Raw genomic sequence first — 27681 nt, forward strand, 5'->3', positions numbered from 1 at the left:
GGCAAGCAGTGTAAAAAAGAAAAACAAAAGTATTAACTTTTTTTCCAAATGAATTGCATTGTGGAAAGAGAATGTTGCAGTGGCAGCCAACATAGATTAGGGAAAGGGCCTTGCTGGAAATCAGCAATAGAAGTGTCTGCCTGTTTTCCTGTAGGATCTTGATATTAACCCTTGATGGAAGACTAAGCACAAATATTTGAACATATGTTCATATGAAGCTGCCTTATACTGAATCAGACACTTGGTCCATCAAAGTCAGTATTGTCTTCTCAGACTGGCAGCAGCTCTCCAGGGTCTCAAGCTGAGGTTTTTCACACCTATTTGCCTGGACCCTTTTTTGGAGATGCCGGGGATTGAACCTGGGACCTTCTGCTTCCCAAACAGATGCTCTACCACTGAGCCACCATCCCTCCCCTAATTTATAGCTGAGATTGCAATAGATGGACGTGAAGACTCTCAGGATCATATTTGATTCATATCATGACCTGAAATTTTTCTGCTCATATGTAAAGAGCCTTAGGAGGGGAAGTTTGCCAGACTGTCATTTGTGGACTGCTGATACTATTCTAAAATGTCTTTTATGGGCATGGAAATCAAATGATAAAGGGTACCGGAACTTGATTTGCCTTTTTATTTTAGACTTAGCATTTACGTTTGCACAAGGGACATTTCATATTTCCTGCAAAAGTGAAAAATTAACCCTGAAAGACGTTTGGAACACAACCTTCAATAGATAGCTGGAAAAGAAAAGACTAGCTGTTTTTATATAATTTGATTGGCTTGAGTTCTAATGGGCATATTCTTCATCAGGTCAATGTTATGTGAAACATACAACTCACATAAAACTTATGTGATACACAAATTTAATTCAACATGCTGTAATTTGAATTTGAATTAATAAATATCTTTGAGAAAACTTTTATGAAAAAAGCCTAACATTTGAAGAAACAATTCATGTTGGGGATGATGCTCTGGTTTGTGGGCAAAACCTCTATGGTAGAATTAACTTCTGCCATAGAGTTTGCAAAAAAAAACCCAACCCAGAGTGTTTCAACCCCCTTTCCCCTCGATGTCACCAACATGCCTATGTCACGTCACTTCTCGGTGATGTAGGCATGTCACATTTATTTCCAGCTGGGAGGAGGTAATTCCCCCTGCTAGCCACCTGGCCAGAGTGGAGAGGAGTGCTCAAAATCAGGGGACCCCACCTCCACTAGGGAGTCTGGCGTCCCTATCCCAGTAACATGACAAAGACCTTCTATATTGTACATCCTCAGATTCCTAAAAGCATCTAACACAACCTCAGGTATCTCTCCCTGGCTCTCCAGGGCTTTAAGAAAACTATATTAGTTTGGAAAGGAAACTAATTTTGCCTCTTACAGTGTTCTTTTGGGACAGGCACTCATCTGTATTATGAATTGCATCCTTAAGGCTATTTTTTTTTTAAAAAAAAAAATCCTGACTCACCAATAAACATTGATTTAAGTATATGTTAATTACTTCAATCTGCCACAAGGGTGCCATGTGCATTATTTGTGTTGATTTGTTTGGCAAAATCACTGGATTCCAGCTATCAAGTTTTTTTCTATACAACTACAACCAAGTAGATTATCTGCCATGTTTCTTTTCTTTTTTTAAATGCTTATATTAGAAAATATTGGACCTGTTCTACTTGCCACTAAAGTTGTAGCCTGCATGAGCTACTCAGAAGAAGTTAACTACTGGATGTCTGAGAGCCATGTATGGGTCTCCCATTGACTATAATAGTTTGGTGCACTGGAGTTTTCTTGGAAGCACTCCCCCATCATGGCAGGAGGAAAGGGGAGCTAAAAGGCCCTCTTAAGTCTTTGTTAAGACCAGACTTATCTGTCCCAGCCCAGCTGGTTTTCTGCTGCAAAGTCTGCCCAACATTGTTCTTCAAGATTAGGATCAAATGGGGAAATGAAGGACTCAGGGAAGAGCAAGGACGATTGGGGTGTGTGCGGGAGTAGGATGAGACAGGAGGCATAAAGACTGTGCCAAAGCTTGAGCTACTGGGGCTTTTAAGAGATTTTTGGTGAATCTGTGAATGAAGAGAGAAACCAGGAAAAACAGGGAAACAGGTTGCACAGGGGCAGAAACAGAGAGTCTGCAAAACCAGAAGTAACATGGATAAAAGCAATGCAGCCCTGGGGCCTGGTCTGGAAACCAGGGCTCAGACTGGGGAGAGAGGCAGCCTTTAAGCTGATGGAAAGCTTCCACTGAGCCCATTCATCTGCCCTTGGCTGGGGAGCAGGCAGGAGAAAAGTGGAATTTGGCCTTAAATGAGCTTTGAGTGAACCAGGGAAGAAAGGACAGAGTGAAAAACGCAGAGACAAAAGCTTGGCAGAAAGTCAGAGAAATCTGAATTCTAGTTACTTCACTGGAGTATCCCCCCTACCCCAGCAAAGTAACTGGGGGTGCTTTCACACACACTAAACAATGCACTTTCAATCCACTTTGCAACTAGATTTTACTGTGTGCAATGGCAAAATCCAATTGCAAATGGTCATGGAAGTGGATTAAAACTGCATTATTTAGCATGTGTGAAAGTGCCCTAGGAGTCCAAGCTCTGTCACTGGCCCTTTTTGTACACTTATTGGTGTGAATAAAGCTGATTTAGTTGATAGAATAGTCCAAAACAGAGACTATGGAGGGGCAAGAATGGAGGCAAATGGGGCTAACATCTCCCACAGAACCTAATGGGGCAGCTGCCCCATATCTGGGTGATATGGATGTGGGAAAGGATGGCTGATGTTCAACACTGTCTATTGTATGCAACTTTCTGAAGGATGTCTTAGCATTTTTTTTCCTTCTCTTTGGGGAAAACATGATGACGGGTAGACATCATAAATGGCTTGAGGATTGTGACCTTTGAACAGCATGCTAAGGGAGCTAACCACTGCAATTAAAGTTACCAATATCTGAATGTCTACAGCAGGGATAGAAAACATTCCTAGATCGTTTATAGTTTTACTAAGCAAAAGCCACTATTTGTTGAAGGACAGAAAGTATTTACAATTTAATGGTATGTCCTAATTAAATGGAAACTGCTGGATTAAATAACAGTCCCTTGGTTTCCTCCATCACTCTGCCCTTACACACATCACAGATGCTTCCTAGATACTCCACTGGGGATCTAATGAAATGCTACAGACAGTAAAATAACATTTATATTGCACAAAGCTCTGCTATTTGGTTAAAGAAAACACTCAGATTTTATGTTGCATTAACAACAAAAGGGGGAGTCAGGTGAAGGAGAAAGATACTCAACACGACTTACTGCAAATGGTTTTTACAGGTGGCTAACAAACTACATATTTAGCATCTTAATTTAGGAATGCAACAAGACAAAGGGGAAGGCAGTTAAATATGTGTTTACATCCTACTGAAGTTGATAGGATTTAACACAGTGGTTGTAGCTAAGCATTTTACTTAAGGAAGGACCTTCTCGCTTAAACAAAAAGCAGTGTTGCTGCTACAAATTCATTTTAACTATTACACCACCTTTGAGAAGTGTGTCATTTGATGACTTGTATTTCATCACGTTGCCATTCCAAACAGCATCACATATTATTCTTCCTGTAATGGAAACATTCATGATATGCAGACTAATATATTCAGGACAACTGAGAACAATTGCTTGCTTTGAGGGATTTTCTCCACCTCACTAAAAATAAAAATCCTAAGAAATCAAGCATTCCTAATGATGGCAAAGTTATGAATGCCAAAATATGTGTGTCGGACCATATGAATGGCTAAATGCTTCGTTTTAAGCAGAACTGACACGCAAAGAGTTCGTGTAATACGTGTGAATATATTACAGCTTCAAGGCACCTTTTCATTTTCATACCAGCCATTGTTGACCCTAAGGGATAATAATGAAAACCACTGTAGACCCTAAACCTTTCCTGGTTTCTATTAACATGCGAGCAATTGCATATATGCTCATATATAAACACTGGCAGTGAAATACCAAACCATAAACATTCAACAGAACTAAAATTTCAGAAGGCCAGGGTGTAGCATGGATTCTGCCTCTGAAATCGGTAACTGCATTTTGCAATAGGTTGAGATTTCCTGAATCAACGTAGAATAACCTACTGCCTTGCCAATTTCCTAAAAGTCAAAATTATTTTTATTGTTATTGATAGCTTTATAAATCCATTATACAGCACTAACGCCGGAGTCAGAAAGGATATTGGTCCTAGAAGATCTTAGATCATTTTCCCTTACACTTTAGCATTGATTACTTTAACTGAGATCCGATCTAGATGTTGCTTCTTTCATAAGTTTGTCACAGGGACTTGCAGCCATACTGTAGCTGCAAGTTCCCAAGAATTTGTGTGTAAAAAAAACCAGATGGGCCCAGTTCTGATCAGAACAGCAGAGCAGGGGCAGGAAGCCCCACCATGCTGTTTTCAGCAACCAGAATGACCTGGGTGTGTGTGCAGGGGCAGGTTTAAATTTACCCCATTGGTAGGCTTCACATGCAAGCAATCAGAGAACTTAAAATAGATTGAAAAAGCTGGATCCAATCCTTTTCTTTTATCTATTATGTCTCTGTTCTAAAACTTTCCATGGGTTTTGTATATCATTGCAGAGTTTCTCTTGCATTTTGCGGTTGGTGATGATTTAAGTGCTTGGTAAATAATTATTGCAAATGATTGTCATTAAATTATTGAATAACCTTAAGGCTTACTGTTTCTCCTCTTTGTGACACACAGGAAGTGTGCCTCAGAAGCTTTTTTCACTGTTGCCCTGTGGAGGACTTGGGGTAAGTAGGTTTTGCTTTTGTGTAACAAGATGGTGGGAATAGCCTGCACTGTATTGTTCAATGGCTAAAACAGCAGCACTTAAAAGAGGTTGACATTTTAACTACATAGTCCTTATCATGATACCATACAGTTAGGAATAGATGAAGCTGCTTAATGAGGCTGATTCCACATTAGCCTTTGCGCCGGCTCCGGCACTGTGTTTTTCTCGGGGCAGATGTTGGTTTCCGCATATCTTGACCCGGAGTGGCAGTTTGACCCGCCTCCAAAGTGGTGTTGCCCCACATTTAGGAGATCGGCAAAATGCGAGAAGCTTATTTTTGATGTGGTTTCGGGGCTTGAAATTTATGTGTGGAACTCACACCATTGCGCTGTCAAACTTCTTGCATTGGTAGAACACACCCACATAACTCCACACCCACGATTCTGCCCAGTTATTTTGTCATACTTCCTTAATTTTATGCCCTTTGAAAATTATCCAATGTTTTCCTGAAATAGAGTAATTTTTTTTAAACAAATCACGTTTCGTGTTACAACGTGAAAAATATATAATGATGTAACACAATTTTTTTTACTGAATACATTCCTTGCTTCCACTCGCCTCCATTCTTTATGGTATTCCATGTTATTTTAATAATGTGTCATTGCATTGTGATTACTTTCTTCCCCCCTCCGATAAAAATCACTGCTGACTATAATAATTTTTTTCCCAAATAAGATCGTTACAACGCAACTAAATAAATAGCAATGTTACACGAACTACTTTAAAGATGTGCAATTGCCACCTTTATTGATTCCCCCCCCGCCCCCCGCATGACCTCAAACGGGAACGGGAATTTGATTATGTTTATAGGTTTATATTTTTGATAGGATGGGGAAACTTTCTCCCTTAACCCCTCTGCATAAATCTTCCCCCCCCACCACCTTCATGCATCTGTTTGTAATTTGTTATAGCTTTTAATGGAAAACTGTGTGCTTAACATTCAGCGTGTGTGGATAAAAATGGTGGATCGCTGACTCAGATTTCCCGGGGCTTAGATAACTGCCAATGGCAGAGCAAAAGGAAAACACGTGACTTTGCCAGTATTATGCCTCTGGCATTACGTTGTAATGCAAACAAAGACAGTTGCGTTGTAAAGTGAACATGCATGCGTGTTAAAAAACAAAGGAAACGTATGAGGGAGGGGGAAATTGCTACGATTGTGGGGGAAACTCTGGGAGCAGCAGTAATGTGGAATCAGAACACATGGAACAGATTGGGAATTGAATCCAGGAGAAATCCTCTAGTGCGGAATCGGGAAATCACACCTGCATGGAATAACCTCGGAGCCAAAGGGAGGCAAACACCAAATGCGGAATCAGCCTGAGTCAATCCATGCAGAATTGTCAACCCTTATTGCCAGCAGCTCTCTAAGGTTTTTGAAACAAAGGGCCTAACTGCATATTCAGATTTTTTTTAAAAGTTGGGTCTGGGTACCCGTCCCTGACCCAACTCAGCTTCTCCTCAAGTGCGGGAACTGGCATTTTTAGAATAAAGGCAAGCCTAAATAGGCTCAGAACATTGTTGAGGGGAAGAGGAAAAACTGCTGCCTTCCCCATCAGCTGTCTTCTCATGTGGAAACAGTGCTGGGAGGAGTTATTTCCCCATTTTTGCTGTTTCACACACAGAGAATACTTTATTTGTTAATTAAATGCAGCCAGTGTTAGTTCCCAAAGGAACTTGTGGAAATAAAAGGTCTAAATGACATTAAAATGCTATACAAATGAGTTGGATCCAGGCCAGTGTTCCCTCGGGAAGCCCCATTCAGCAGCAGTCTGGCGTCACACAGGGTCTTGCACTGCCCATTGCCCATTTTAAGATTGCAGCAGTTATAGTCTGCTCAGGATGTGAACTGCTCCACTCAGAAGGTGGAAAAATTAGAAGGAATATCGACAAGCACTCCTTTTGATGGTCCCATGGATGGCATTTTGAAACAAAGGGTGGGTGAGGGCTTCTTAGAGGAGCTGAATCCTGGAACCATGAAGGGGTTTATCTGAGGACATCTTCATGGTTTATGGATGGTGCTATGGCTTAGAGAGCTGAATGTGACATTGCAGTGCCAGCATGCATACAGTGAAAAAGTGCCGCAGAGTGGAGAACTGTGGGAGGAAAGAGCATGTGGGTGTAAAAGGGGTTGAGGTGATACTCTGGTAGTGGAATTGCAAGGCTGCATATCAAGGCTAACAACTGGTCAAACAGTTTTTCATAAGGATATCCCTGCTGCTGCTGCCACCGCCACCACCACCACCACCACCACCACCATCTGGTGGAAGACTTTTATCCACTGCATAAATAAATAACCATTGTTTTGTGTTTCTCCTTCTACTGCGGTCCACATGTGTTCTTCCATACTATTTCCAGTAGGCCCTGGAGAAAAGAGAATAAACCACAATATCACCCTGCTGTTGACCAACTTGCTCTTTCCCCAGCTGTCCGCCATGGTGGTAGTGGTGGATCTGCTCACTCTGCTCTGCAGTCAAGCTTGCTTTCCCCAGCAGTTGCCCAGGTGCTTAGCTGCCAGTGAAGAGGGTGCAAAGAAGGGTGGGCACCACATTTTGGAATGGTGCTTAGAAGAGTCATAAGCAGCTTCTAAAAGACCCACAGTAAGCGTTCCCACTTACAAGCAGCCTGCAGGTGCAAGCAGGCAATCTGCTGCCAATGCTGCTCATCCACTGCATTAATTCAGTGGAGCAGTGGGGGGATATGGGGGGACACACTCACCTCCCATGCCCTGCCTCTCAAAGCTTTCTAGCTGCAGTAGAGCAGCATGCCTCTGTTGAGATATGCAGAGAAGGCAATGAATAAGTATCACTGCTTTACATGTTCCTTCATAGCCACCCGCTTCTTCTCTACTTATACTCATTGCATGTTATAGATCTAGGTGGGTAGCCGTGTTGGTCTGAAGCAACAGAATAAAGCTAGAGTTCTGTAGCACCTTTAAGATCAAAGAATAAAACTTTGTTGGTCTTAAAGGTGCTACTGGACTCTAATTTTATTTCATTGCACATTGTCAGTTCTATGTCCTATCTTATCTCATTTACTGAAAATGGCATCAGAACAGCAAGTTCTTCCCCCTTCCTGGCAGAACATCTGGGAGCACTTGCCTAGACATAATATCCTCTATTGATGATCCAGTGATGGTGCATGGGTATGGTGAAGCTCACAGTGCTGTAGTGGTTGGGGTATCAGTCTAGGATCTGAGAGGTTTAAAGCCTTGCTCTTCCATGAAGTTTGCTGGGTAAACTTGGGCCATTCACTCTCTCTTGGCCTAAGCTACCTTGCAACATTATTGTGAGAATGCTGTATAGCATCCCAAGCTCCTTGGGAAAATGGCAGGATAAAAATGTACAAAATAAACAGACTGTGTAATGGTGTTACATCATACGGTGAGTACTCCCAGACATTTCCTTATGATGAGAAACTGCATTTTCAGCACCAGTCCTACGGTAGGTATAATGAAGTGCTCATGTTCACTGTAAACCCTTTTGGAAGATAATATATTTTATTTTTATAGCATATGCAACATGAATATTAAATATTGATGCAATATGAATATTAAATAACAGAACAACAGAACAAATACCACATATCAGAACCACATTGTTTTACACATCAGGCATATTTAATCTCAGGAAATTCTGAAATCACTTCATAGTCTTGTTGGTCTTTTTTTTTTTTGTTACGCTGATAGGCATAGATATATAAATAAATAAAAGAGGAGGAAGAGCCAGCTTTTATGATAATATCATCAGCTTCCAGCTTCAAAGCTTCTGCGGCTTTTGAGTTGTCATTTATAACTTGGAACTGAACCTGCTCAGAATTCCCTGGATACAGTTAGCAAAATTGATAACAGACTGGCTCTTTTATGACTCAGAGGAGGCAACACCAATCACATCACTATTGGCAGTCAATATGATTTTTGACATGCTGTAAAAAAGCATGAAAAGGTCTTATGGCATTTGTTTGGATGAGGAATGGGCTCTCAAGCTGTGCTGGGGTGAAGTTTGGGTTTGGGGCTTGGTGCCCCCAGGGACTGCCCTGCAGACAAAAGAGAATTCCACATTTATCTTATAAACTGAGGCAGCTGCCCAAAGCTGCATTGCTAAAAAATAAAAGAAGGAAGGAAAATGAGAGTAAAGGTAAAGGTCACTGTACAGTGTCAGACCTTTCATTTTAATGAAACCAAGTGAAGGGACAGCCATCGTATTTGTACTAGAAAAGTGTTAATTTAGGATTAATTTTGGAAGTCATCGTGTGCTAAATACCAGAAAGTTTAGCCAACCTAACTACTTCTGGCCAATCAGAATTATTTGAGGTGTGCTACGAATGTGCTGCACTAAAAAACGGTGTTAATGGAAAATGTATCAAACCTGCTGATTGAGGTCAAATTCTATTAATCTAGGAAAGACTAGGCAACATGTTATGATGAACCAGAAAGCTGTGGCTAATTTGCATGGTTTATTTGCATGTAATTAGCATTAGCTGCTTATGATATCCATGAACATGGCAGGTGCCACAGCGGATGTCTCTGTTTTGAGAGTGTTCTATAATTCTTTTCCTCAGAGTGTGAAAACAAAACTTAGCCTTTGACAAATGCTCGAGAAAGCTTAGAAATAATAATAACCTTAGGAAATTAAAATGTTTTGAATAATAATCTTCCAAAATCCTAGAAAAATAATAACAATGCTTGCCACCTCTCTGTGATTTATTTATTTTATTTTATTTTATTTTATTTATATCCCACGCTCCCTGCCGGAGCAGGCTCAGAGCGGCTCACAACATAGAAATCCACAATAATAAAATAGTAAAATATACCAGCTATAAAATAATTCATTGAATAAAATTATACATTCAGAATTAAAATCAGCATTACATATTGTTTGGTGCTAAGATCTAAGTATTATTCCATTTTTCAGTGTGACGGCATTCCATCTGCGCTGTAGGCTGCTTACAGCTGCTTTTTCTGAAACCATAAAGGCTATAAATGTTAGACATGTTTTAAATGAAAACTATGATCCAGACGGAGGTTCAGAGTTGGATAGGAGAAACTGTGTGTGTGGTTGCATGATGCTCAAGACGGAACTAGATGGTGGCTGTCAACTCCAGGCCTCATTCTAACCTCCTACGCCCTGCTTGCAAGGGCAATACAGCCACTTTTAGCAAGCTTGGCTAATGCTGACTTTCTTTTCCCCTCAAACAGGCACCATGGACTTAATTCAGGTTGTGGCAACAATCTGAGGCTTGTAGCCAGCAGCAACGCTGCTCGGCTGCGTTAGCCTGTTTGCCGCCCGGGAAGGAGAGAGTTTGCGTGCGCTGTTTGGGCGCGCAATGCTGTGGGCGGGGCTTGGCAGTGCTAAAGGCCAGACCCCGCGCTTCGCTGGCAGTCCTGTGGACGATTGGGACTGCGGAGGGCAGCTTGTTAGTTTGCACGGGTGTGGGGAGGCCTCCGTGTCGGTGGTGGCTCCTTTTTTGAGTGTTTTAACGCTTGGCGGTGGCGGATTCCTTGGGGGGTCCCTGAGGGCTGCGGAGAGTAGCTGAAGGCTCGGCGGTGGCCTGTTCCTTTGGCCGAATGGTTTGCTGGGCTGGGGGGTTGGCTGAGGGCTCTGGCTGGAGTTTTCTGTTGTGCTTGGGGTGGAGTTCTCTGTTGTGCCTGGGTGGAGTTTTCTGTTATGCCTGGGGTGGTCTGCTCTCTCTCTTTCTTCGTAAGGGAGATTTGGGCGGTAGGCTTGTGTCCCAGGGGGTATATAGGGTGGTTTTGGTGGCTGGGGCTGCCTTTCATTGGTGAGGATAGAGTGTAGTCAGCCATTTTGAGTCCCTTTCTTCGAGGGGAGGCAGTCATGGTAGAGAGCACCTGTGAGCGGCCATTTTAAACTCCTTTCTTGTCGGAGGGGAGGCAGCCATTTTAGATAGCACCTGTGAGTGGACATTTTGTGGGTATTAATGTGCCTGTGAATATGTCTGGTGGTAACGGGTCCAGTAGGTCCAAGGGCAAGAAGCCAGCGCCCAAGGCACCCAAGGTGCCAGCTGAGAGGCCCCCGCCCCCATTATCCTCATCTGACGAGGAGGGTGAGGTAGCGGTTGACGCCAATATTATTTGTAGGTTGCATGAAAAGAGACCCATATATTTCATCCTGGACAGCAGTGCTTCTGTCTAAACTCAATCAATTGGGGTTAGAGGTAGATGATTTTTCTACCGCTGATGAGTCATATATCTTCAGATGTATTAAACTGAGACTATGGGAATCGGAGGAAACGAAATTACGGCCAACTGACCCTTATATTTGCTCTCCAGCTTCCTTAGGTCTTTATGCTTTTTGTGGCAAAATGCCCAATTATCTATCAGACCTAACCACTCCAAGTCATCGCAGGGCATTTATGTTGGCTAGACTAAATGTGTTTCCCTCCAAAGTTTTACAAGGGAGATATCAGCGAATCCCTTTAGCCGACAGACTTTGCTCCTGTGGAGCAAATACCCCTGACTCAATCCAGCATATATTGCTTGATTGTTCTTTATACCATAACCTCCGTAAAGATTTATTTGGCAAGCTTTCTTTTTCTCCAGATTTGTCTATTCTGCCACCCTGTTATTATTTATTGAGTGATACTGAGGGGGTGGTTAGTGAGGCTGTGGCAAAATTTCTGGCTGACATCCTTAAATTTAATTCTGACCATGTTTGAATGCATTTGTAAGCTCGGTTTTATTTTGATTTTATCTCCAATGTTTAAATTTTTATATTCTGTGTATTTTTATCTGAATCTATTATGCCATTAAAAGTTTGGTATGGTATGGTATTTGTAGGTTGCAGGCTTTGGAACAGGCATCAGGCATTTCTTCTCCTGGAGGGGTTGAGGGTGACAGGGCTTCTAGGAAGGGGTTGCAAGCTAATATACTAACCAGGCTGTCTATACTTGAGGGCAGGTCTGGTGGAGTTGTAGCCAACAGAGATGCTGGTTCAAATGGTACAGATGTGGGTACTGTGTCAGCATCTGGAGTAGGATTGTCTTTGGTTCCTCCTGGATTTGGAGGTAAGTTCGGGAACAATTGGCAGGCTGGTGCTGGGCAGGTGTGGCCATGGGGACCATGGGGTTTTGCCTTGATGGCTGGGCAGGGTTATCCTGCTGTTAGTTTGGGGGTGCCTGCTTCCTCTGGGTCGGGGTCCCTGTTGAATTGGGCTTGGCCTAGCAGGCAAGGTGGCCCTTGCGGGGCTTGCCCGGGTGTGGGGCACCTGGGTATGGCAGGTTCCTTATGGGTGCACCTCCTTATGGGATGGTGCCTTTTACATCTTTGCTGTTTGGGGATGTCGCCTTGCCATTAGGGGATCACTTGCTTCTGGCAACCAGGGAAAGAATCCTGAAAGGGGAGTATGTGGACATTTTTTTCTCTGCTCTTTCGAGAGTTGAAGAAAAAAGATAAGTAGGAATTGGATGAGAAGGAGAAATTAAAAAAGCAAAAGGTGGATAGGACTTGGGCAAATCGGCTTCCGGGGTTTTGTATTTATGCTGGGGTGATTGCCCGGGCACAGCCTTGGCAGGCAGCTGCCCTTTTCCAATATCTAGATATCATTTATAAGGGCTACACGGCATTTAGCAGCCCTACCTGGTTGCAGTATGATCAGGAATTTTGGATGAGGGCTGCCCTGTATCCATCTCTTCAATGGGACTGTATCCATCAGCAGCTGTGGCTGCAGGTCATGTCTCCGGCTAGGCCTAACTTGGGTGATCGCTCTGATAGCGGTCACCTGGTCAACAGGTCATCCACAACATCTTCGACTTCATCAGGCTCTCCCCGTGGTTCAGCAGGGCAGGCGGTTCAACCCCACTTGCTCTGCTGGGAATTTGGCTCTCTGGGAGTGTGTAGCAGGAAGGCTTGCAGTTCAAGCACGAATGCCCCATGTGCGGTGGGTCCCACTCCTTTGGCAGCTGCCCCAGAGCTCGGGGACATAAGAATGCAAAGAAGCCTGGTGGGGGTGGAGGATCCTATCAAGCTAGAAAAGGGGCCCACCTCGATAAGGGTGGGCCCTCTTGAGCATTGGCTGTTGGGGTACCCTCGAAGGGCAGACAGTTTGTATTTGTTGGAAGGTTTTAAAGTTGGTTTTAGGATCCCTTTTCAGGGGCCTCGAGTCCCATTTATGTCTGGGAACCTTAAGTCAGTTAAGGGGTTGGAACAGGTTATTAGAGACAAGATTGCCAAGGAGTTGGCGGAGGATAGGATCTTGGTTCCCTTTTTACATCCTCCAGTGGGCACTCTTAGGGTTTTGCCGTTGGGTGTGGTGCCAAAAAAGGTGCCTGGTGAACTTTGTTTGATTCACCATCTCTCCTTCCCCAGGGGGAGGTCAGTGAACGATGGTATTCCCGAGCACTTATGCTCAGTTAGGTGTACTAGCTTTGACCAGGCGGTAGCCGTGGTGAGGTGCTGCGGGATAGGCTCTGAGTTGGCGAAATGTGATATTAAATCTGCATTTTGCCTTCATCAGTGTATCCCGATGATTTTTGAGCTTCTGGGGTTTTTCTTTTGAGGGTCAGTTTTACATGGATTAGAGCATTACCAATGGGCTGCTCTGTATCATGTTCTGCTTTCGAGTGTTTTTAGCACATTCTTGGAATGGGCTGTGCGGGAGAAAGTGGGTTTACAGGAGGTCGTTCATTACTTGGATGACTACCTTTTTGTTGGTCCCAAGGGGACTGGGCATTGTGGGCTGCTGCTGTCTGGCTTTTTAGAGCTGGTGGCGAAGCTTGGGGTCCCTTTGGATCCAGAGAAAAATGGAGGTTCCGACCCAAAAGTTGAGATTTTTTGGGGATCGAGATTGATACTGTGGCACAGCTGTCCAGGGTACCTCTTCAAAAAAATAGTTGAATTGAGGGCTAGGATTTTTGCCTTTCTTCTTAAAAAAGAAGGTTACCTTGTTAGAGTTGCAACAGTTAGTGGGGCTTCTCAACTTTGCGTGCAAAGAAGGCTATGTGATGCTATGGCAGGGTTACGCTTGCCTCAGCATAGAACACGGGTTACCTGCAGCCTGAGGGATGATTTGAGGGTTTGGAAGGAAATTTTTGGAGTCCTTCAATGGAGTCTCCTTCTAGAGAGAGGACTTGAGGCTTGAAGCTGAGCTTCAGGTCGTGTTTGATGCTGTAGGGTCTTTGGTTTTGGAGTCTATTTTCGTGGACATTGGTGCACAGATAGTTGGCCAGACTCCTGGATACAGGTAGGTGTGAATCGAGATCTTACGTTTCTCAAGTTCTTTCCCATTTTAGTCGCGGTTTGGCTGTGGGGGAAAGATATGACCAATCACACCGTTCATTTTTGGTGTGATAATATGGCGGTAGTCCATGTCATTAATTCCCTTTCATCCAAATCTCGGCGGGTTATGAGGTTGGTAAAGGCCTTCACTCTGCATTGTTTGCGGCTTAATATTTTGTTTTTAGCCAAGCATGTTCCTGGGGTGAGTAACGGGGTGGCTGATGCTCTCTCTTGTAAACAGACGGAGAGGTTTCGTCAGCTGGCCCCAGATGCCAACAGAGAGGTGGTGCCAATGCCCCAGGAGCTATGGCTGATTGGAGAACCGAGGCCTGCAGAGCAATAGGCCTAGCCATTGCGCCTAGCACTAGGAAGTCTTACAAACGGGCTGTGCGGCAGTTTGAAAACTTTAGGGCTGAGGTAAGGTATCACATTGTTTGGCCCCTCCTGGTGGAGCAGTTGCTCCATTACTGTGTTTTGCTTCGAGGTAAGGGATTGGCCGTGCGATTCATTAGGGGACACCTGCCTGCGTTGGCTTTTGCCAGTAAGGCTCTGGGTTATAGGGAGGAAACAGCTGATTTTCGTATTCGAAAGATGCTGGAGGGGTGGATCAGAGAGGCCGGACCCAGGGTAGATACGCAGAATCCTATGTCTCCGTCGATTCTGCGGGGTTTGAAGGGGATTTGGGACGTGGTGTGTGCTTCTTCTTTTGAAGCATGTTTGTTTCATTCCGCATCTTTAGTAGCCTTTTTTGGGGCCCTTAAGAGTTAGCAAGCTGGTGGCATAGTCCAGAAATGATATTTCTGGTAAGGCTCTGTTGTTAAGGGACCTGAAGCTATCTGAGGGTAAGGCAGTGATCACTGTCCGTCGCTCTAAGACGGATCAGTTGCAAAAAGGTACCATACTTGAACTGGGTAGTTTTTCAGAGCTTGAGCTGTGTCCAGTTACTGTGTTGGCTGCTTATTTGGCAGTCCGGGGACCCAAGGATGGGTTTTTGTTTTGTCATTATGATGGTAGCCTGTTGACGAAGCATCAGTTTTGGGCGGTGATGTCACAGGCTTTGGGTGAACTGGGGTTGACTGGGGTGCGGTTTGGGACCCACTCCTTTAGAATTGGGGCAGCCTTGACGGCTGCCGCCATGGGGTATCCTTCCTCCTCCATTCAGCGCTTGGGCCATTGGCATTCATTGGCCTACAAGTCTTATGTTCGACCTTTCCTCAGGCCTTAAGTGACTTGTTTGTTGGACTGTTACTGGTTCTGTTCTTGTTTAACTGTTTTTTCTCTTTCGATTCTATTGTTCCTGGCCAGAGGAGCTGGGTTCTCATCTGTGGCCATAGCCACGTGCTTTGGGCCGCTCATCAGGCGCAGAGAACTTTGGTTGGCTCTCAGCTGGGACTCAGCCAACATGTTTGTATTGAATGGTGGGGGCGCTGGGGCCTTCAGTGGCCGGGCCTGCTGCCTTTGTTATTTCAAGATAGTGTGGGTCCTCCTTCTCAGGTTTTAAACGTTCACCTGAGAGGTAATGTTCTGAGGCTTTTAAAGGGCAAGGCCTTAGTTTGGCAGGCCCATGATGATTTTCAGTATATTAGGGAGCGATGGCCTGGGACCACTATAATTTGGTCAGCCATGCTGCCCCGCCTTGTTTGGTGCTGTGCTTGGGACCCTGCATCTATTGAGAGGGCCCAGTATTAGGCTAATAAGGAGTTTAAGAAGGTGTTGGAAGGGGGAGTTGGGCCACTATCTGCCCCATCCGGACATTTCGTTGAAATTTCCTGACCTCTACAGAGGGGATGGGGTACATCTCTCAGAAAAGGGTAATATGCTTTTCCCGAGGGATTTGCGGCAAGGGTTGCGGGTGGCTTTGGGCCTTCCGGTGGGCGCTAAGCCCTAATTAGAGACTTGGCCTTAGTAGTGGCACGTTTTGGGGGTTTAGGGCACTATGCGGCTGGAGAGGACTGTGAAGCATCCCCCTTTTGGGGAATTAGGGGTCTGGCCTGATCAACCTTGGGGTTTGGTGACCTGGGGTGTTGAGAATGCAGACCGTCCTGGAGGCTCGACTAGAGAATGCCTTCCATCGAGACGTGTGTCTGGGTTTGGGCCCTCTGGTGCATGCCTCCCTGCTGGGCCTGCCTGGCGGGAGCTGAGTCACAATGCTCCAGCTGGGGGGCTGGGTCTCTCGCCCGCTAATGGCAGGGGAGCGGTCGCAGTGACCCCTAACCCTGGCCAGGCCACTGGTTGGGTAATAATAATAATAAAATTTTATTTATATCCCGCCCTCCCCGCCAAGGCAGGCTCAGGGCAGCTAACAACATGTCCATACAGTAATTATACAGAACTTTAAAATCAGCATTAATCTTAAAACTATTCTAATTTACAGTTAACATAAATTGGCAATAACAATAGGCATTTCTGGTGCTATTCTGTCAGTTAGCATGATGGCGAGAGTCACTTAGGCGAAAGTCACTTAGACAAACCCGTCAATCCATCAATCCTTCAATCAGCAATCCGCAAAGGCCATCCTGAAAAGGGGGGTCTTGCAGGCCCTGCAGAATTGCGGGTACCCTTGCCATTTATTATGATGTTTAATAAAAGTGGCCCAAGTTTATACCAATACATTGTGTCTGACTCTTTATTCCAACCTTGGGAGGCAACCCGAGGCTTGCAGCCAGCAGCAACGCTGCTAAGGCTGCGTTAGCTTGTTTGCCGCCCGGGAAGGAGAGAGTCTGTGTGCGCTGTTTGGGTGCGCAATGCTGTGGGCGGGATTGGCAGTCCTAACGGCCGACCCCGCGCTTTGCTGGCAGTCCTGCGGACGATCGGCTCTCCCGCCCGCCATGTGTGTTATGTAGGCGGTTGCTGGTTGCCTCATTTGGGGAGCCGGGTAGGAATTTTTTACGCCCCAGCTGATTGGCAGTTGCTGGGGTGTGTTTTTTTGCCTACCCTACAGAGCAGTGCAGTGGATTTTGGATTTGGCTATCGGGAGGTGCTGTTAAATAGGAGGTCACTTTAGTTGGCAAGTTTTGGGGGTTTAGGGCACTATGCAGCTAGGGGAGGACTGTAAAGCATCCCCCTTTTGGGGAATTAGGGGTCTGGCATGATCAACCTTGGGGTTTGGTGACCCAGGGTGTGGACAATGCCCGATCGTCCTGGAGGCTCGACTAGAGGGTGCCTTCTGTCGAGATGTGCGTCTGGGTTTGGGCCCTCTGGTGTGTGCCTCCCTGCTGGACCTGCCTGGAGGGAGCTGAGTCACACAGCTCTGGCTGGGGGGCTGGGTCTCTCACCTGCTAATAGCAGGGGAGCGGTCACGGTGACCCCTAGCCCTGGCCAGGTCACTGGTTGGGTACCCTTGCCGTTTATTATGATGTTTAATAAAAGTGGCCCAAGTTTATACCAATGCATTGTGTCTGACTCTTTATTCCAGCCTCAGGGGGCAAAACCTTTATTCAGCAGCTACACAGCAGACAAGGTAGGATTGTCATTCCCTAGTTGGGGGAGGGGGCCCCCAGTTTGGAACTCCTCCCCGCACTTCAGGACTATCAGAAAGCGGGGGGAGGGGGAAACAACTGAACCCACAGGATATAATAGAAGGAGGAGGAGGATTTATACCCTGTCCTTCTCTCTGAATCAGAGACTCAGAGTGGCTTACAATCTCCAATATCTTCTCTCCCCACAACAGACACCCTGTGAGGTAGGTGGGACTGAGAGAGCGCTCACAGCAGCTGCCCTTTCAAGGACAACTCCTGTGATAGCAATGGCTAACCCAAGGCCATTCCAGCAGCTGTAAGTGGGGAGTGGGGAATCAAACCCAGTTCTCCCAGATAAGAGTCCACACACTTAACCACTACACCAAACTGGCTCTCTTGGAGGAAACTGACAATCTATGAGTATCTGGGGCTGTTTTTTTGTTTTTAGGTAGAAACATAAAATTTTCAGCATTGCTCTTGGTGTCTCTCCTCAAAGAACCCTAAGGTTTCAAAAAGATTGAACCAGGGGGTCCAATTCTATGAGCCCCTCTATTATTTCCAATGGAGGAAAGGCATTTAAAAGGAACATGGTCCCTTTAAATGCAACAGCCAGTTCACCTGGAATTCACTTTGGAGTTCAGTTGTGCATCTTCCCTCCCCTCTCCCAGAGCCTTCTGGTAAGTCTCTCACTGGCTTGTCAGCTTCAACTGACAACCCTGAGAAAAGGGTACCCAGTGCAGTTCTATGCACTCCCTTTCTCCAGCCCTTGAGTTCCTTCCTTACCTGCACTCATGTCAACACCTAAGAATGTGAGTTGCTCTCACCTTTTGCTGCCCAACTCCTTACCATGACTTCCTTTAAATTTTCTCTTAGCTTTAGCTCATCCTATGGGGTTTTGGGGCAGAGTCCTTGTGCATATCCCGCTCTTCAGCTGTGGAAGAAGAAGAAGAAGAAGAAGAAGAAGAAGAAGAAGAAGAAGAAGAAGAAGAAGAAGAAGAAGAAGAAGAAGAAGAAGAAGAAGAAGAAGAAGAAGAAGAAGAAGAAGAAGAAGAAGAAGAATTGCAGATTTATATCCTGCCCTTCTCCCTGAATCAGAGACTCAGAGCGGCTTACAATCTCCTATGTCTTCTTCCCTCACAACAGACACCCTGTGAGGTGGGTGGGGCTGAGAGGGCTCTCACAGCAGCTGCCCTTTCAAGGACAACCTCTGCCAGAGCTATGGCTGACCCAAGGCCATTCCAGCAGGTACAAGTGGAGGAGTGGGGAATCAAACCTGGTTCTCCCAGATAAGAGTCCGCACACTTAACCATTACACCAAACTGGCTCTCAAGGAGAAGAAATGTGTGTGTCACTCTGGAAAGAACATGGGATCTGAAGATTAGCATATAACCCTCTATCATGTACAAATATGGTAGTTCTGTTTTATATGCAACAGCAGAAGAACCCTGTGCTAGAGCATCTGTGTCTCTCTCTCTGCAACATGGTCCCCATCTGTGGATACCTAAATCCAAAGATCAGGGCCACCCTGACACTAACCAGATTTTCCTGCAAATTTAGGGGATGACTGGGAGCTCCAGCAGACAGGGAGAGGGTGGGGGGGGGAGTGATAAGGGGGAAAGGGATCTCCCATGTATATCGCCAGTCCCCACTTGCATTTCTTTTATTACTCACATAATTTAGATATGTGATATTTAAGAAGGAAACCAGCTTTTTTGGTGATTTTATGGTGATTATGAAATAAATTGTTGTACTCGCATGAGTGGCTGAATGTAACACGACTGCTTTATTGCAACCAACTTCAGACTAACACAGAAATGAAAAGTAAGAGAAGGAGATCAGTCCAAGGGGGTGGAGTTTTCCTCCAGCCCATTATTAGGTTCCAGTTAACTCTTTACTATCCATTTTACTACAAGCTTGCCAGTAAAAAATAGCTTCCTCTTCTTCATTGAAGGAGCAATCATCCATTAAAGAAACTCTTCAAACATAATGTGTAAATCTTTTCATTTTCAGCTAAAGTGAGATGAAACAAAAATAGAGAGGCAAGACAATTTTGTTTTGGGGTGGGTATTTGTTTGGGGAGGGGTTTTGGGGGGGAACCATAGCAAAATGCAAGGAAGGATGTCTCCAGTAATTTTGCATGAATGAAATTCACTTCAATTTTACGATTATTTACATGGATGTAATCCCACTGAAATTAATGGGACTTGCTTTAGAGTGAATATGAGTTTAGAAAGATCAGGCTATTAGAGCCATTTTCTGATGTAATTGCAGCTTGAGCAGACCCACATGGTTATAAATGTTCCCACTTAAAGCTGGAATACAGCTAGCTGGAAGAGCATTTCAGCTACACTCACATGGCAGTAACATTTGAATCTATCCTTCTAGAATGGCAGCAGGCATATACTTCAGATCCAGCTAGCTCTTCTAGAGGCATGGACTTTCACCAAAAGGCTCTGGCACTAGCATTCCTGGAATGACAAGCGCTTTGTTGGCAGCCTTGTGTAAATGCCACACACGATTCTTAAAGGCAGGAATGCTTTGGGGGGAAGGATTTAGTTTCTACTTTCTTGCCAGTAAAAAAAAAAAGAAGTAGTGTATGTGTGTGTGTATGAAAGAACTGTATTTGCTCTGGAAACAAATGGCAAAATGTGAGCCTCTAAAAGCTTTTGTACCTCCAAAGACACATGGATTCAGTAAAGAGAACATAAATCACTGAGTGACATAACAAATCCATAATTTCCAGAATTACTTCTTTATTTTATGATCTTCAAGCTTCTTCCACAAAAGCTGACAACTTTCTAACTTTGCTAATACTACTTTTGGCTTCTTTATATTTATGGCTTCTCACCATACCATGTACACAGAGGCCATTGCTGTCTCTAACCTTCTGTATCTAGCCATACTTTGTGTACCATCTAGATAATGGGGACAGAGAGAAACCTCCTGAAATCAAAGAGGAAATTGTTTGTGCTATCTGGAGCACAAGGAAGCCAAAACAAAAGACTAATAAACTGGTGGTTAAACTGCACTGACATTCTAAGCATGAGGTGCTGATATTCAAACTTACCTGTATATTGTGCACACTCATCTGCAAGCCATGAATACCCCCAATAGTTAGGTCTTACCTAAACAGCCTTCCCAACCATCATTGCACAGCCCAGGCAATAGTGACTCAACTGCTGGTTGTTGTTGCTGTTGTTGTTTTGGGGGGTGGGGGTTGGTATTATACTCTCTGGGATGTGAAATGGTATAGCCCAATGGTATATAGCATAGCCCAATCTCAGGAGCTAAGTGGGGTTGGTACTTGGAAGGGAGACCGCCAAGGAAGACTCCTCTGCTTATCTGATGCTTCTGATTGATACAATTTCTCCTTCTACAACCTCTAAACCCTGCAGTGCTTGGCAGATGTTGAGGGATTTTGTCCATTGCATGCCGGATGGCAAGTTTCCTTCTTCCATAAGTACTGAAAAGCAAGGCAGCTGCAATACTGGGCTGGGGAATGGTTATTTATAAGCCCGTGTGGTATAGTGATCACAGTATCAATAGATTAACAGATCAAAAGCCCAGCGCTATGAATCTTGGGCAAGTCACTCTCTGTCTCATCTACTTAACAGGTTAGTTTAGGGTTGCCAGCTCTGGGTTGGGTAGTGCCTGGAGATGTTGGGGATTTGGAGCCTGAGGAAGATGGGGTTTGGAGAGGGTAGGGATTTCAATGCCACAGAGTTCACCTTCCAAAGTAGCCATTTTCTCCAGATGAACTGACCTCTGTTGCCTGAAAACTAGTTTTAATCCAAAGAGATCTTCCAGCTACTATCCGGAGGTTGGCAACTCTAGGTTCATTGTGTAGACAAAAAGGAGAGGGGAAGAGTTCTGCCTGCTACTCTTTGTAGTAAGGGTAGGGAAAATGTAACATAGCTCCCACCCCCAGGTACAAAATATTGCTGAGAAGTATAGTGTGAATGGCTTAGTTTCTCTTTCAGAAGACAATACATGTGCCTTTTACTCCAAGGAGGGGGAGAGATCTGTATGCTGTAGGTAAAAATTCAGTAGCTTACATATGGGATAAAATGGAAATTAATTTTTATTTAATTCATCCAGTCTTTTTTAATAACTCCATATCCACTTTGGGGACAGGTAGTTTAATTTCTATCATCTGTGGCTTTACTGAGCTCTAGTTTTCTTACACGTGCCAGTGATTGAGTTATGTTAACTGTAGTTGGAAAAAACTTGCAACTACTATATTCATTCAGGAAACTCCAAGTGAAGTAAATCCATATGTGCTTTAAAAATCTGAGCCTTCAGAGTAGGTCTGTGTATTCTGGCTTGTAATATTGTCCTGAATGATTCTGCCTCTTTGAAGTGTTGCTGACGTATGAACAATGTTGATGCTGCTTCAACATTTAGCATGGCTGTATTTCAAAAACAGCTTTTAAGGAAACTGGTTAACACTTTTTGTTTGCTGGGCTAACAAGAGTCACCAACCCCAGCTTGGGAAATTTCTGGAGATCTGAGAGCAGTGCCTCTGGAGGGTAGAAGCTGGGAAGGAGTTTAGCGGGGATGTAATGATGCAGAGTTGAATCTTCAAAGTTGCCATTTCCTTCAAGGAACTAATCTCTGTAGTATGGCTGTCAACTGTAATTCAAGGAGAACTCTAGTTCCTACTTTCAGGGTTATAGTGAACCAACATAACCAATAGAATGTGTAATGTTGATGGTCATTTCAAGACCTTCTTAAGGGAAATCTTCCAGAAAACACCCTTACCCAGGCTGCTCCCAGCCCACTCCTGCCTGCAGTGTTACAGATAAACAAGTCCTTCCTAGCAGAGGGCTCCCCCCCTTGAGCTTTAAGTCTGGCCTGTTCACACTAGAACAGTAAATTGTTAGACATGAGGTTGTCCTTACTGCTCCCTTTGATCCCCTGTTTGGTCAATAGATAAGAATCCATTAACAGGATGGTTTATCTTTATTCTTTTCCCCAAGGAGGTGGGAGGGGGAAGAATGAGGTATCAAGGACTGCTTCGAATGGAGAGATTTTAATGCCTGCCAAAGTCCCCGGAAATGAGGGAATTTCACCATGAACACGTTCAACACTTGCGAGTAAATCACCTGATCCTGTTGGGTTCATACTAAACAATCATGAATGCCTGGCAAACCAGTTTACACTTAGTTTTCATTTACACTGTGCATCTGCAAAGATGCTACTCAGTCAAACTGACTAGTAGCCATTAATGCAGGAAGAAGAAAGAGCATATGCCTGGAGTTTGGCTGCAGTGGTTGCAGATTTAGTTAATTAGAAAATACCGAACAGTAAAATGTCTCATATTTTCTCAGTTTGCTTACTGGACAGAAAGGGAAAAGCTGGGCACCCAGCAACCTGATTTGCATCATGGCAAATAAGTCCTTGAGCCAGCAGCCTGGCAAATGCTAGATTGTATTGAGACCCATAGTGCTCGCATGAACTTTACTTACCTGTTTACTTTTTTTGAGTAGGGGCTTTAGGAAAAGTGGGCATGTGGCAAGATTACTCTTAGAGAGGGATGATGGCTCAGTGGTAGAGCATCTGCTTGGTAAGCAGAAGGTCCCAGTTTCAGTCCCCGGCATCTCCAACAAAAAAGGATCCAGGAAATAGGTGTGGAAAAACCTCAGCTTGAGACCCTGGAGGGCCACTGCCAATCTGGGTAGACAATACTGACTTTGATGGACCAAGGGTCTGATTCAGTATAAGGCAGCTTCATATGTTCATATATTCTTAAAATTGTTTTAGCATAATTATAAGGGAACAAAATGGGAAGCAGGGTTACCACTTGCCAGCCAGCATCTGTCAACTGGCAAAAATCTGGGAGGGCAGAAAAGGGAATACAGCAAAATGAATTATATTGTATCTCTAGTTCACTTTTAGTTTGTGTTTTATTTCTTGTATAGTTGGAGCTGAACTAGTCAAGATGGCAGGAGATCTGGGATCAGATGTACACATTTTTTAAAAAGTTTTAAAATCAACCACGGAGGGTCCTTAATTGTGTTGCAGAAACTGCTTGGGATAGTTTAACCTGTTTCCCCTGATTTAAGTTGCCTTTGAAGGCAACTGTTCTACAGGGTTTTCAAAAGATTCAAGATCTTTCCTCCTAAACTTATATGTGCCCCTCCACTGAATGTTTTAAATATTGCAGGAGATCCCATGATACACATCCAGTCTTCTCACCTTGTTTGGTCTCTGCTTTTTTTATTATCAGATTTTATGGTGTTTTTTATAATGTTAATGTATTAGGTTGCATTTTGCACATTGCCTTGAGCTACTACAATGAGGTGACATAATTAAAAAAAAAATCTAGAGTACTATTTTTTTCAGCAATAGCTTTTTGCAAGTACACATTGTGGAATGACAATCTGGAAAATGCTATACATCAGCAACTAAAATAGCCCAACAGAGAGGAAGTACATATGGATTCAACAAACCACTGCAGAGGCACAAGTAAAATGTGGTGCGGATTCTGGTTGTAGTTCCTCTGGGTGTAGTTATGGAATCCATTTCTAACTCTGGAGTTATTTTTCCATGTAGTAGCATTTAAAAACACAAGCTTCATGTACAGTAGAGGGCACTTAAATATACAGGACAAGCAGGAACTTACAAGGACTTTGGGGTGAATTTCCTCCTCTTTCACTATTTCCAGTCTTGAAAGACCCTTTTTAACATCTTCCTTGAAAGATCCCATAGCCTCTCCCCATTTCATGCCTTCTCTCCTTCCTGTTCACCAGCCATATTTTCTCCCTGTCTTCAGTTTTTCACCCTACTAACCTTAACTTTTCTCCATCTTCAGTTTTTCACTCTATCCTACCCCTGGCACTCTTTATCCGGGTCCAGTTGTGTGGTGCTAGTTGCCAGGGTGCACCCAGTTCACAGTGGGGAATCTGCAAGTATGTTCAAAGGCCACCTAATTCTCTCTGTTTATTTCTCTCTCAGGGCTCTTAGTACAGGGCCCACTGTAAGCTCTTGGAGGATTGGCTACATCAGGGGTGTGTGGCCTAATATACAAAGGAGTTCCTGCTACAAAAAAAGTCCTGATTTACTTCATTTATAGCCCAACTTTTACCCCAATAGGAATAGAAAGCACCTTACTTTATTTTTTTTTGTCCTCCATTTTATCCTCAGAATAACCCTGTGAGCAGAGGCAGTCTGCAAGTAAAAAACCCTGGAAAAGGTCCCTGACCCCGAAGGAGGGAGGCAGTCTGTCTGACCCTGACCCTACCTCCCAAAGTGGAGATGGAAGGAAGGAAGGAGAAAGGAAGCAGCCTGCCTAACTAATTGGCAAGGTGTTGCTTTCCTTACCTTACACAGGCCTCAGGTGGGCCAAGTGCTGCTTCCCTTGTCTCTCACAGACTGGACACTTGAATGGGGCAACTGGGTGCCTCCTTCACTTCACACAGGACTCAGCCTGGTGCCGCCCTCTGCTTTGCTTTGCCTAGCATATGGCTCAGATGATACCAACCGGGGATTCAAGGTCCTAGCTGAAACTAGAGGGGGGAGGACCAGGGGATCCTCTGTCCCCAACTGGGGATTGTGCAACCCACAAAGAGCAACGCAGATAGTGGAGCAGGAAAAATAGGTAAAAACCTCCGTGAAGACCAGCTTCCTATTATATACAAAATACAGATTTACTTACAAGTTAGTAATGGCACAATTATACACAGTTAATACAAATTATTAATACAAAATAAGGAACATAAATGCCCCACCCACAGTCATTTAAGAGACAAATCAATGTCCAGAATTCCTTATCAGTTGGGTGCAGGTCAAGCTTCCAACAATGCAGTTTTCCATGGAGACTGATGCTCCTATGTTCAGTTGTACAGCTAGGCACACAAAGTGATACGCGATGCAGTAGTACTCCCATATTTCGCTATTTGCTTCTACAAGCTTTTCAAAGACTTTTCAAAATTCAAACACTGCTGCTTAAGATCGCTTCCATTTGGTACCGCATAGAAACGATCTTAAGCAGCAGCATTTGAATTTTGAAAGGTCTTTGAAAAGCTTGTAGGAGCATCGGTCTCCGTGGAAAACTGCATTGTTGGAAGCTTGACCTGCACCCAACTGATAAGGAATTTTGTATTAATAATTTGTATTAACTGTGTATAATTGTGCCATTACAAACCTTTAAGTAGATTTGTATTTTATATATGATAGGAGGCTGGTCTTCGTGGAGGTTTTTACCTATTTTCCCTGCCCAGCTGGGGACTGGCAGCCCTAGAAGGGAGTCATGCCAAGCTGGGGCAGTGGCAATGACTTGTGGACAGGAACCTCAACATTCTGCCCACCTAAAATCCTGCCCACCATGACTGTTTTCTTCTTGGGCTGATATCTTCTCAGGGCTGAGTTGAGGCCAGAGGCAAAGTTCTTCCAGGCTGGCCTCTTTGATTGTTTCTAGCTGGAAGGAGGCTTTCTGGAGCTCAGTGGTAACTACTGTGATACCAGGAGTCACATTAACTGCGGTGAAGGGGGAGGGGGCTGGCTGAAGCCTTGTGACAGCTGTTGTATTGTCTCATGGCCTGTCTACAGCAGGTGGGGAAGGGTCTTTCAGGACCCAGTTTCACCAGCCTGTCCTCTTATCAGTTGTGAGGAAAACCCCCCTTACAGAACATTGTGATTACCAGCTTGGTTGCCAGAGCACCTGGAGAAGTGACTCACACACGTCTGGTCAAAGAGTGTGGGTAAACCTATCCAGGGGCAAAAAGGGACTTATGCAGTACAAGCAGCCATGACGCTACTAAGACACTCTAAACCGGTATAAGCGTGTCCACTAGGAGAACGGATGGTTTCCCGTCGTTCCGTATGACAGCCATCCCAGCATTGGAGCGGAGGAAACTGCGCCGCCAGGAGCTATCCAGGCAAATGGTTATGAAGTTCTGACCATGGAATCCACCATGGAGGGCTAACACCACACACAGCCATCCTCCTACCAGGCTTGACTCCAATCCAGTGAAGCGGACGGCTCACATATACATCAGGTGTCGCCTATGCCTGCAAGCAACCTACCCACCCCAGGAGTGGTTAATCGTCCAACCGCCACTTTCTTTGTTTAACGGAACTCTAGACAAAGACTGGTGCCCAGAAGAAGAGGAAGACCATCTTCAGCAAGAGCCAAGTTCCTTTGTACAAACTGGGTGTTACCTAAGCCATGATTTGACTCTCTATTGTCACCCTTTTAGATGTCCATTAGTAATAAGTATCTCCCCACCCAAGTAATCTCTCTATTCTTCATCCCAACTGTCATTTTCGGAGACTCCCCCATGTCTGTTTCAACCTGAAAGTTTACTCAGGTATCCATGATCCAGGCAAGTCCATTGGTCAAGAGCAAGCACCCAATTAGGTGCCACCAATGAACTTTCTATTGGTTGTCGCAGTAGTCCAGCCCTCCCCTTTTCATGAGGTCATGCACCAGCTGACCACCTTCCTCCTCCCTCGTGCCTCCCATCCCCTAAGGGCTCAAGAGAGTCCTTATAATCTGTGGACTAGCTACCCACAGGTGTGCTTCTATCAGTATCCCAACTTCCGCTGCATAGATCCATCCCCGATTCCTGATCAGTTTCGGGTCCCTTCTCCCACTTCCTCGCTTGTCGCCATTGGAGCCTTCCTTGAAGACTACGATAGGTAAATATCACCCTGTTTGTCTACCCATGTGTTCCCCTATCTCTCTATCTATGTTTCCTAGGACTGAATCTGTGTTTTTATGAGTATTTTATCTTGTATGGAAGCCTATATTTTTCTTAATAAATTATAAGTGTTTTACTTAATTAGAGTCCCTAATATTTTAAGCACTACTTTTCTGAACGTGGTAATTCTGTATACACAGGTAAAAAGATCCTGAGTGAGCCAGGTGCCCACCCGACAATTCTCCAACCTCGTTTTGAGGGCATTTTGGCTTACACAGTCCTATCCCAGCTTTTTTGCCAGGGTACCTCTCCCACACACCCCAGCCCCATCACTGCTGGCTTCCTCACTAACTCATATCAGCCGCTTTGGTTTTGGGGGCATTTTGGTCTCTTGTGATTCAGTGAGAGATGGTAGGATACAAAAGGCTACCTGACTGTGGTGGCAGGTACTGGAGGCCACCTGACACCCATGGTGCTGGAGCCAGTCCCATGGAACCCACTGGAGTGGGAG

The 27681-nt window shown here is 44.6% G+C and overlaps 1 protein-coding gene across 4 annotated transcripts in view; it reads left to right on the plus strand.

The window, feature by feature from the left end:
* HDAC9 (histone deacetylase 9) overlaps positions 1–27681 on the plus strand; it is a 689984-nt gene that overhangs the window by 513032 nt on the left and 149271 nt on the right. For all 4 annotated transcript variants that reach the window (XM_060248614.1, XM_060248615.1, XM_060248617.1 and 1 more), the window contains one exon: positions 4746–4795. In XM_060248614.1, coding sequence (XP_060104597.1) covers positions 4746–4795 — 50 coding nt within the window. The remainder of the gene's footprint in view (positions 1–4745; positions 4796–27681) is intronic.

Source organism: Heteronotia binoei, chromosome 10 (genome assembly GCF_032191835.1).
Source record: "Heteronotia binoei isolate CCM8104 ecotype False Entrance Well chromosome 10, APGP_CSIRO_Hbin_v1, whole genome shotgun sequence".
Classification (NCBI taxonomy): domain Eukaryota; kingdom Metazoa; phylum Chordata; class Lepidosauria; order Squamata; family Gekkonidae; genus Heteronotia; species Heteronotia binoei.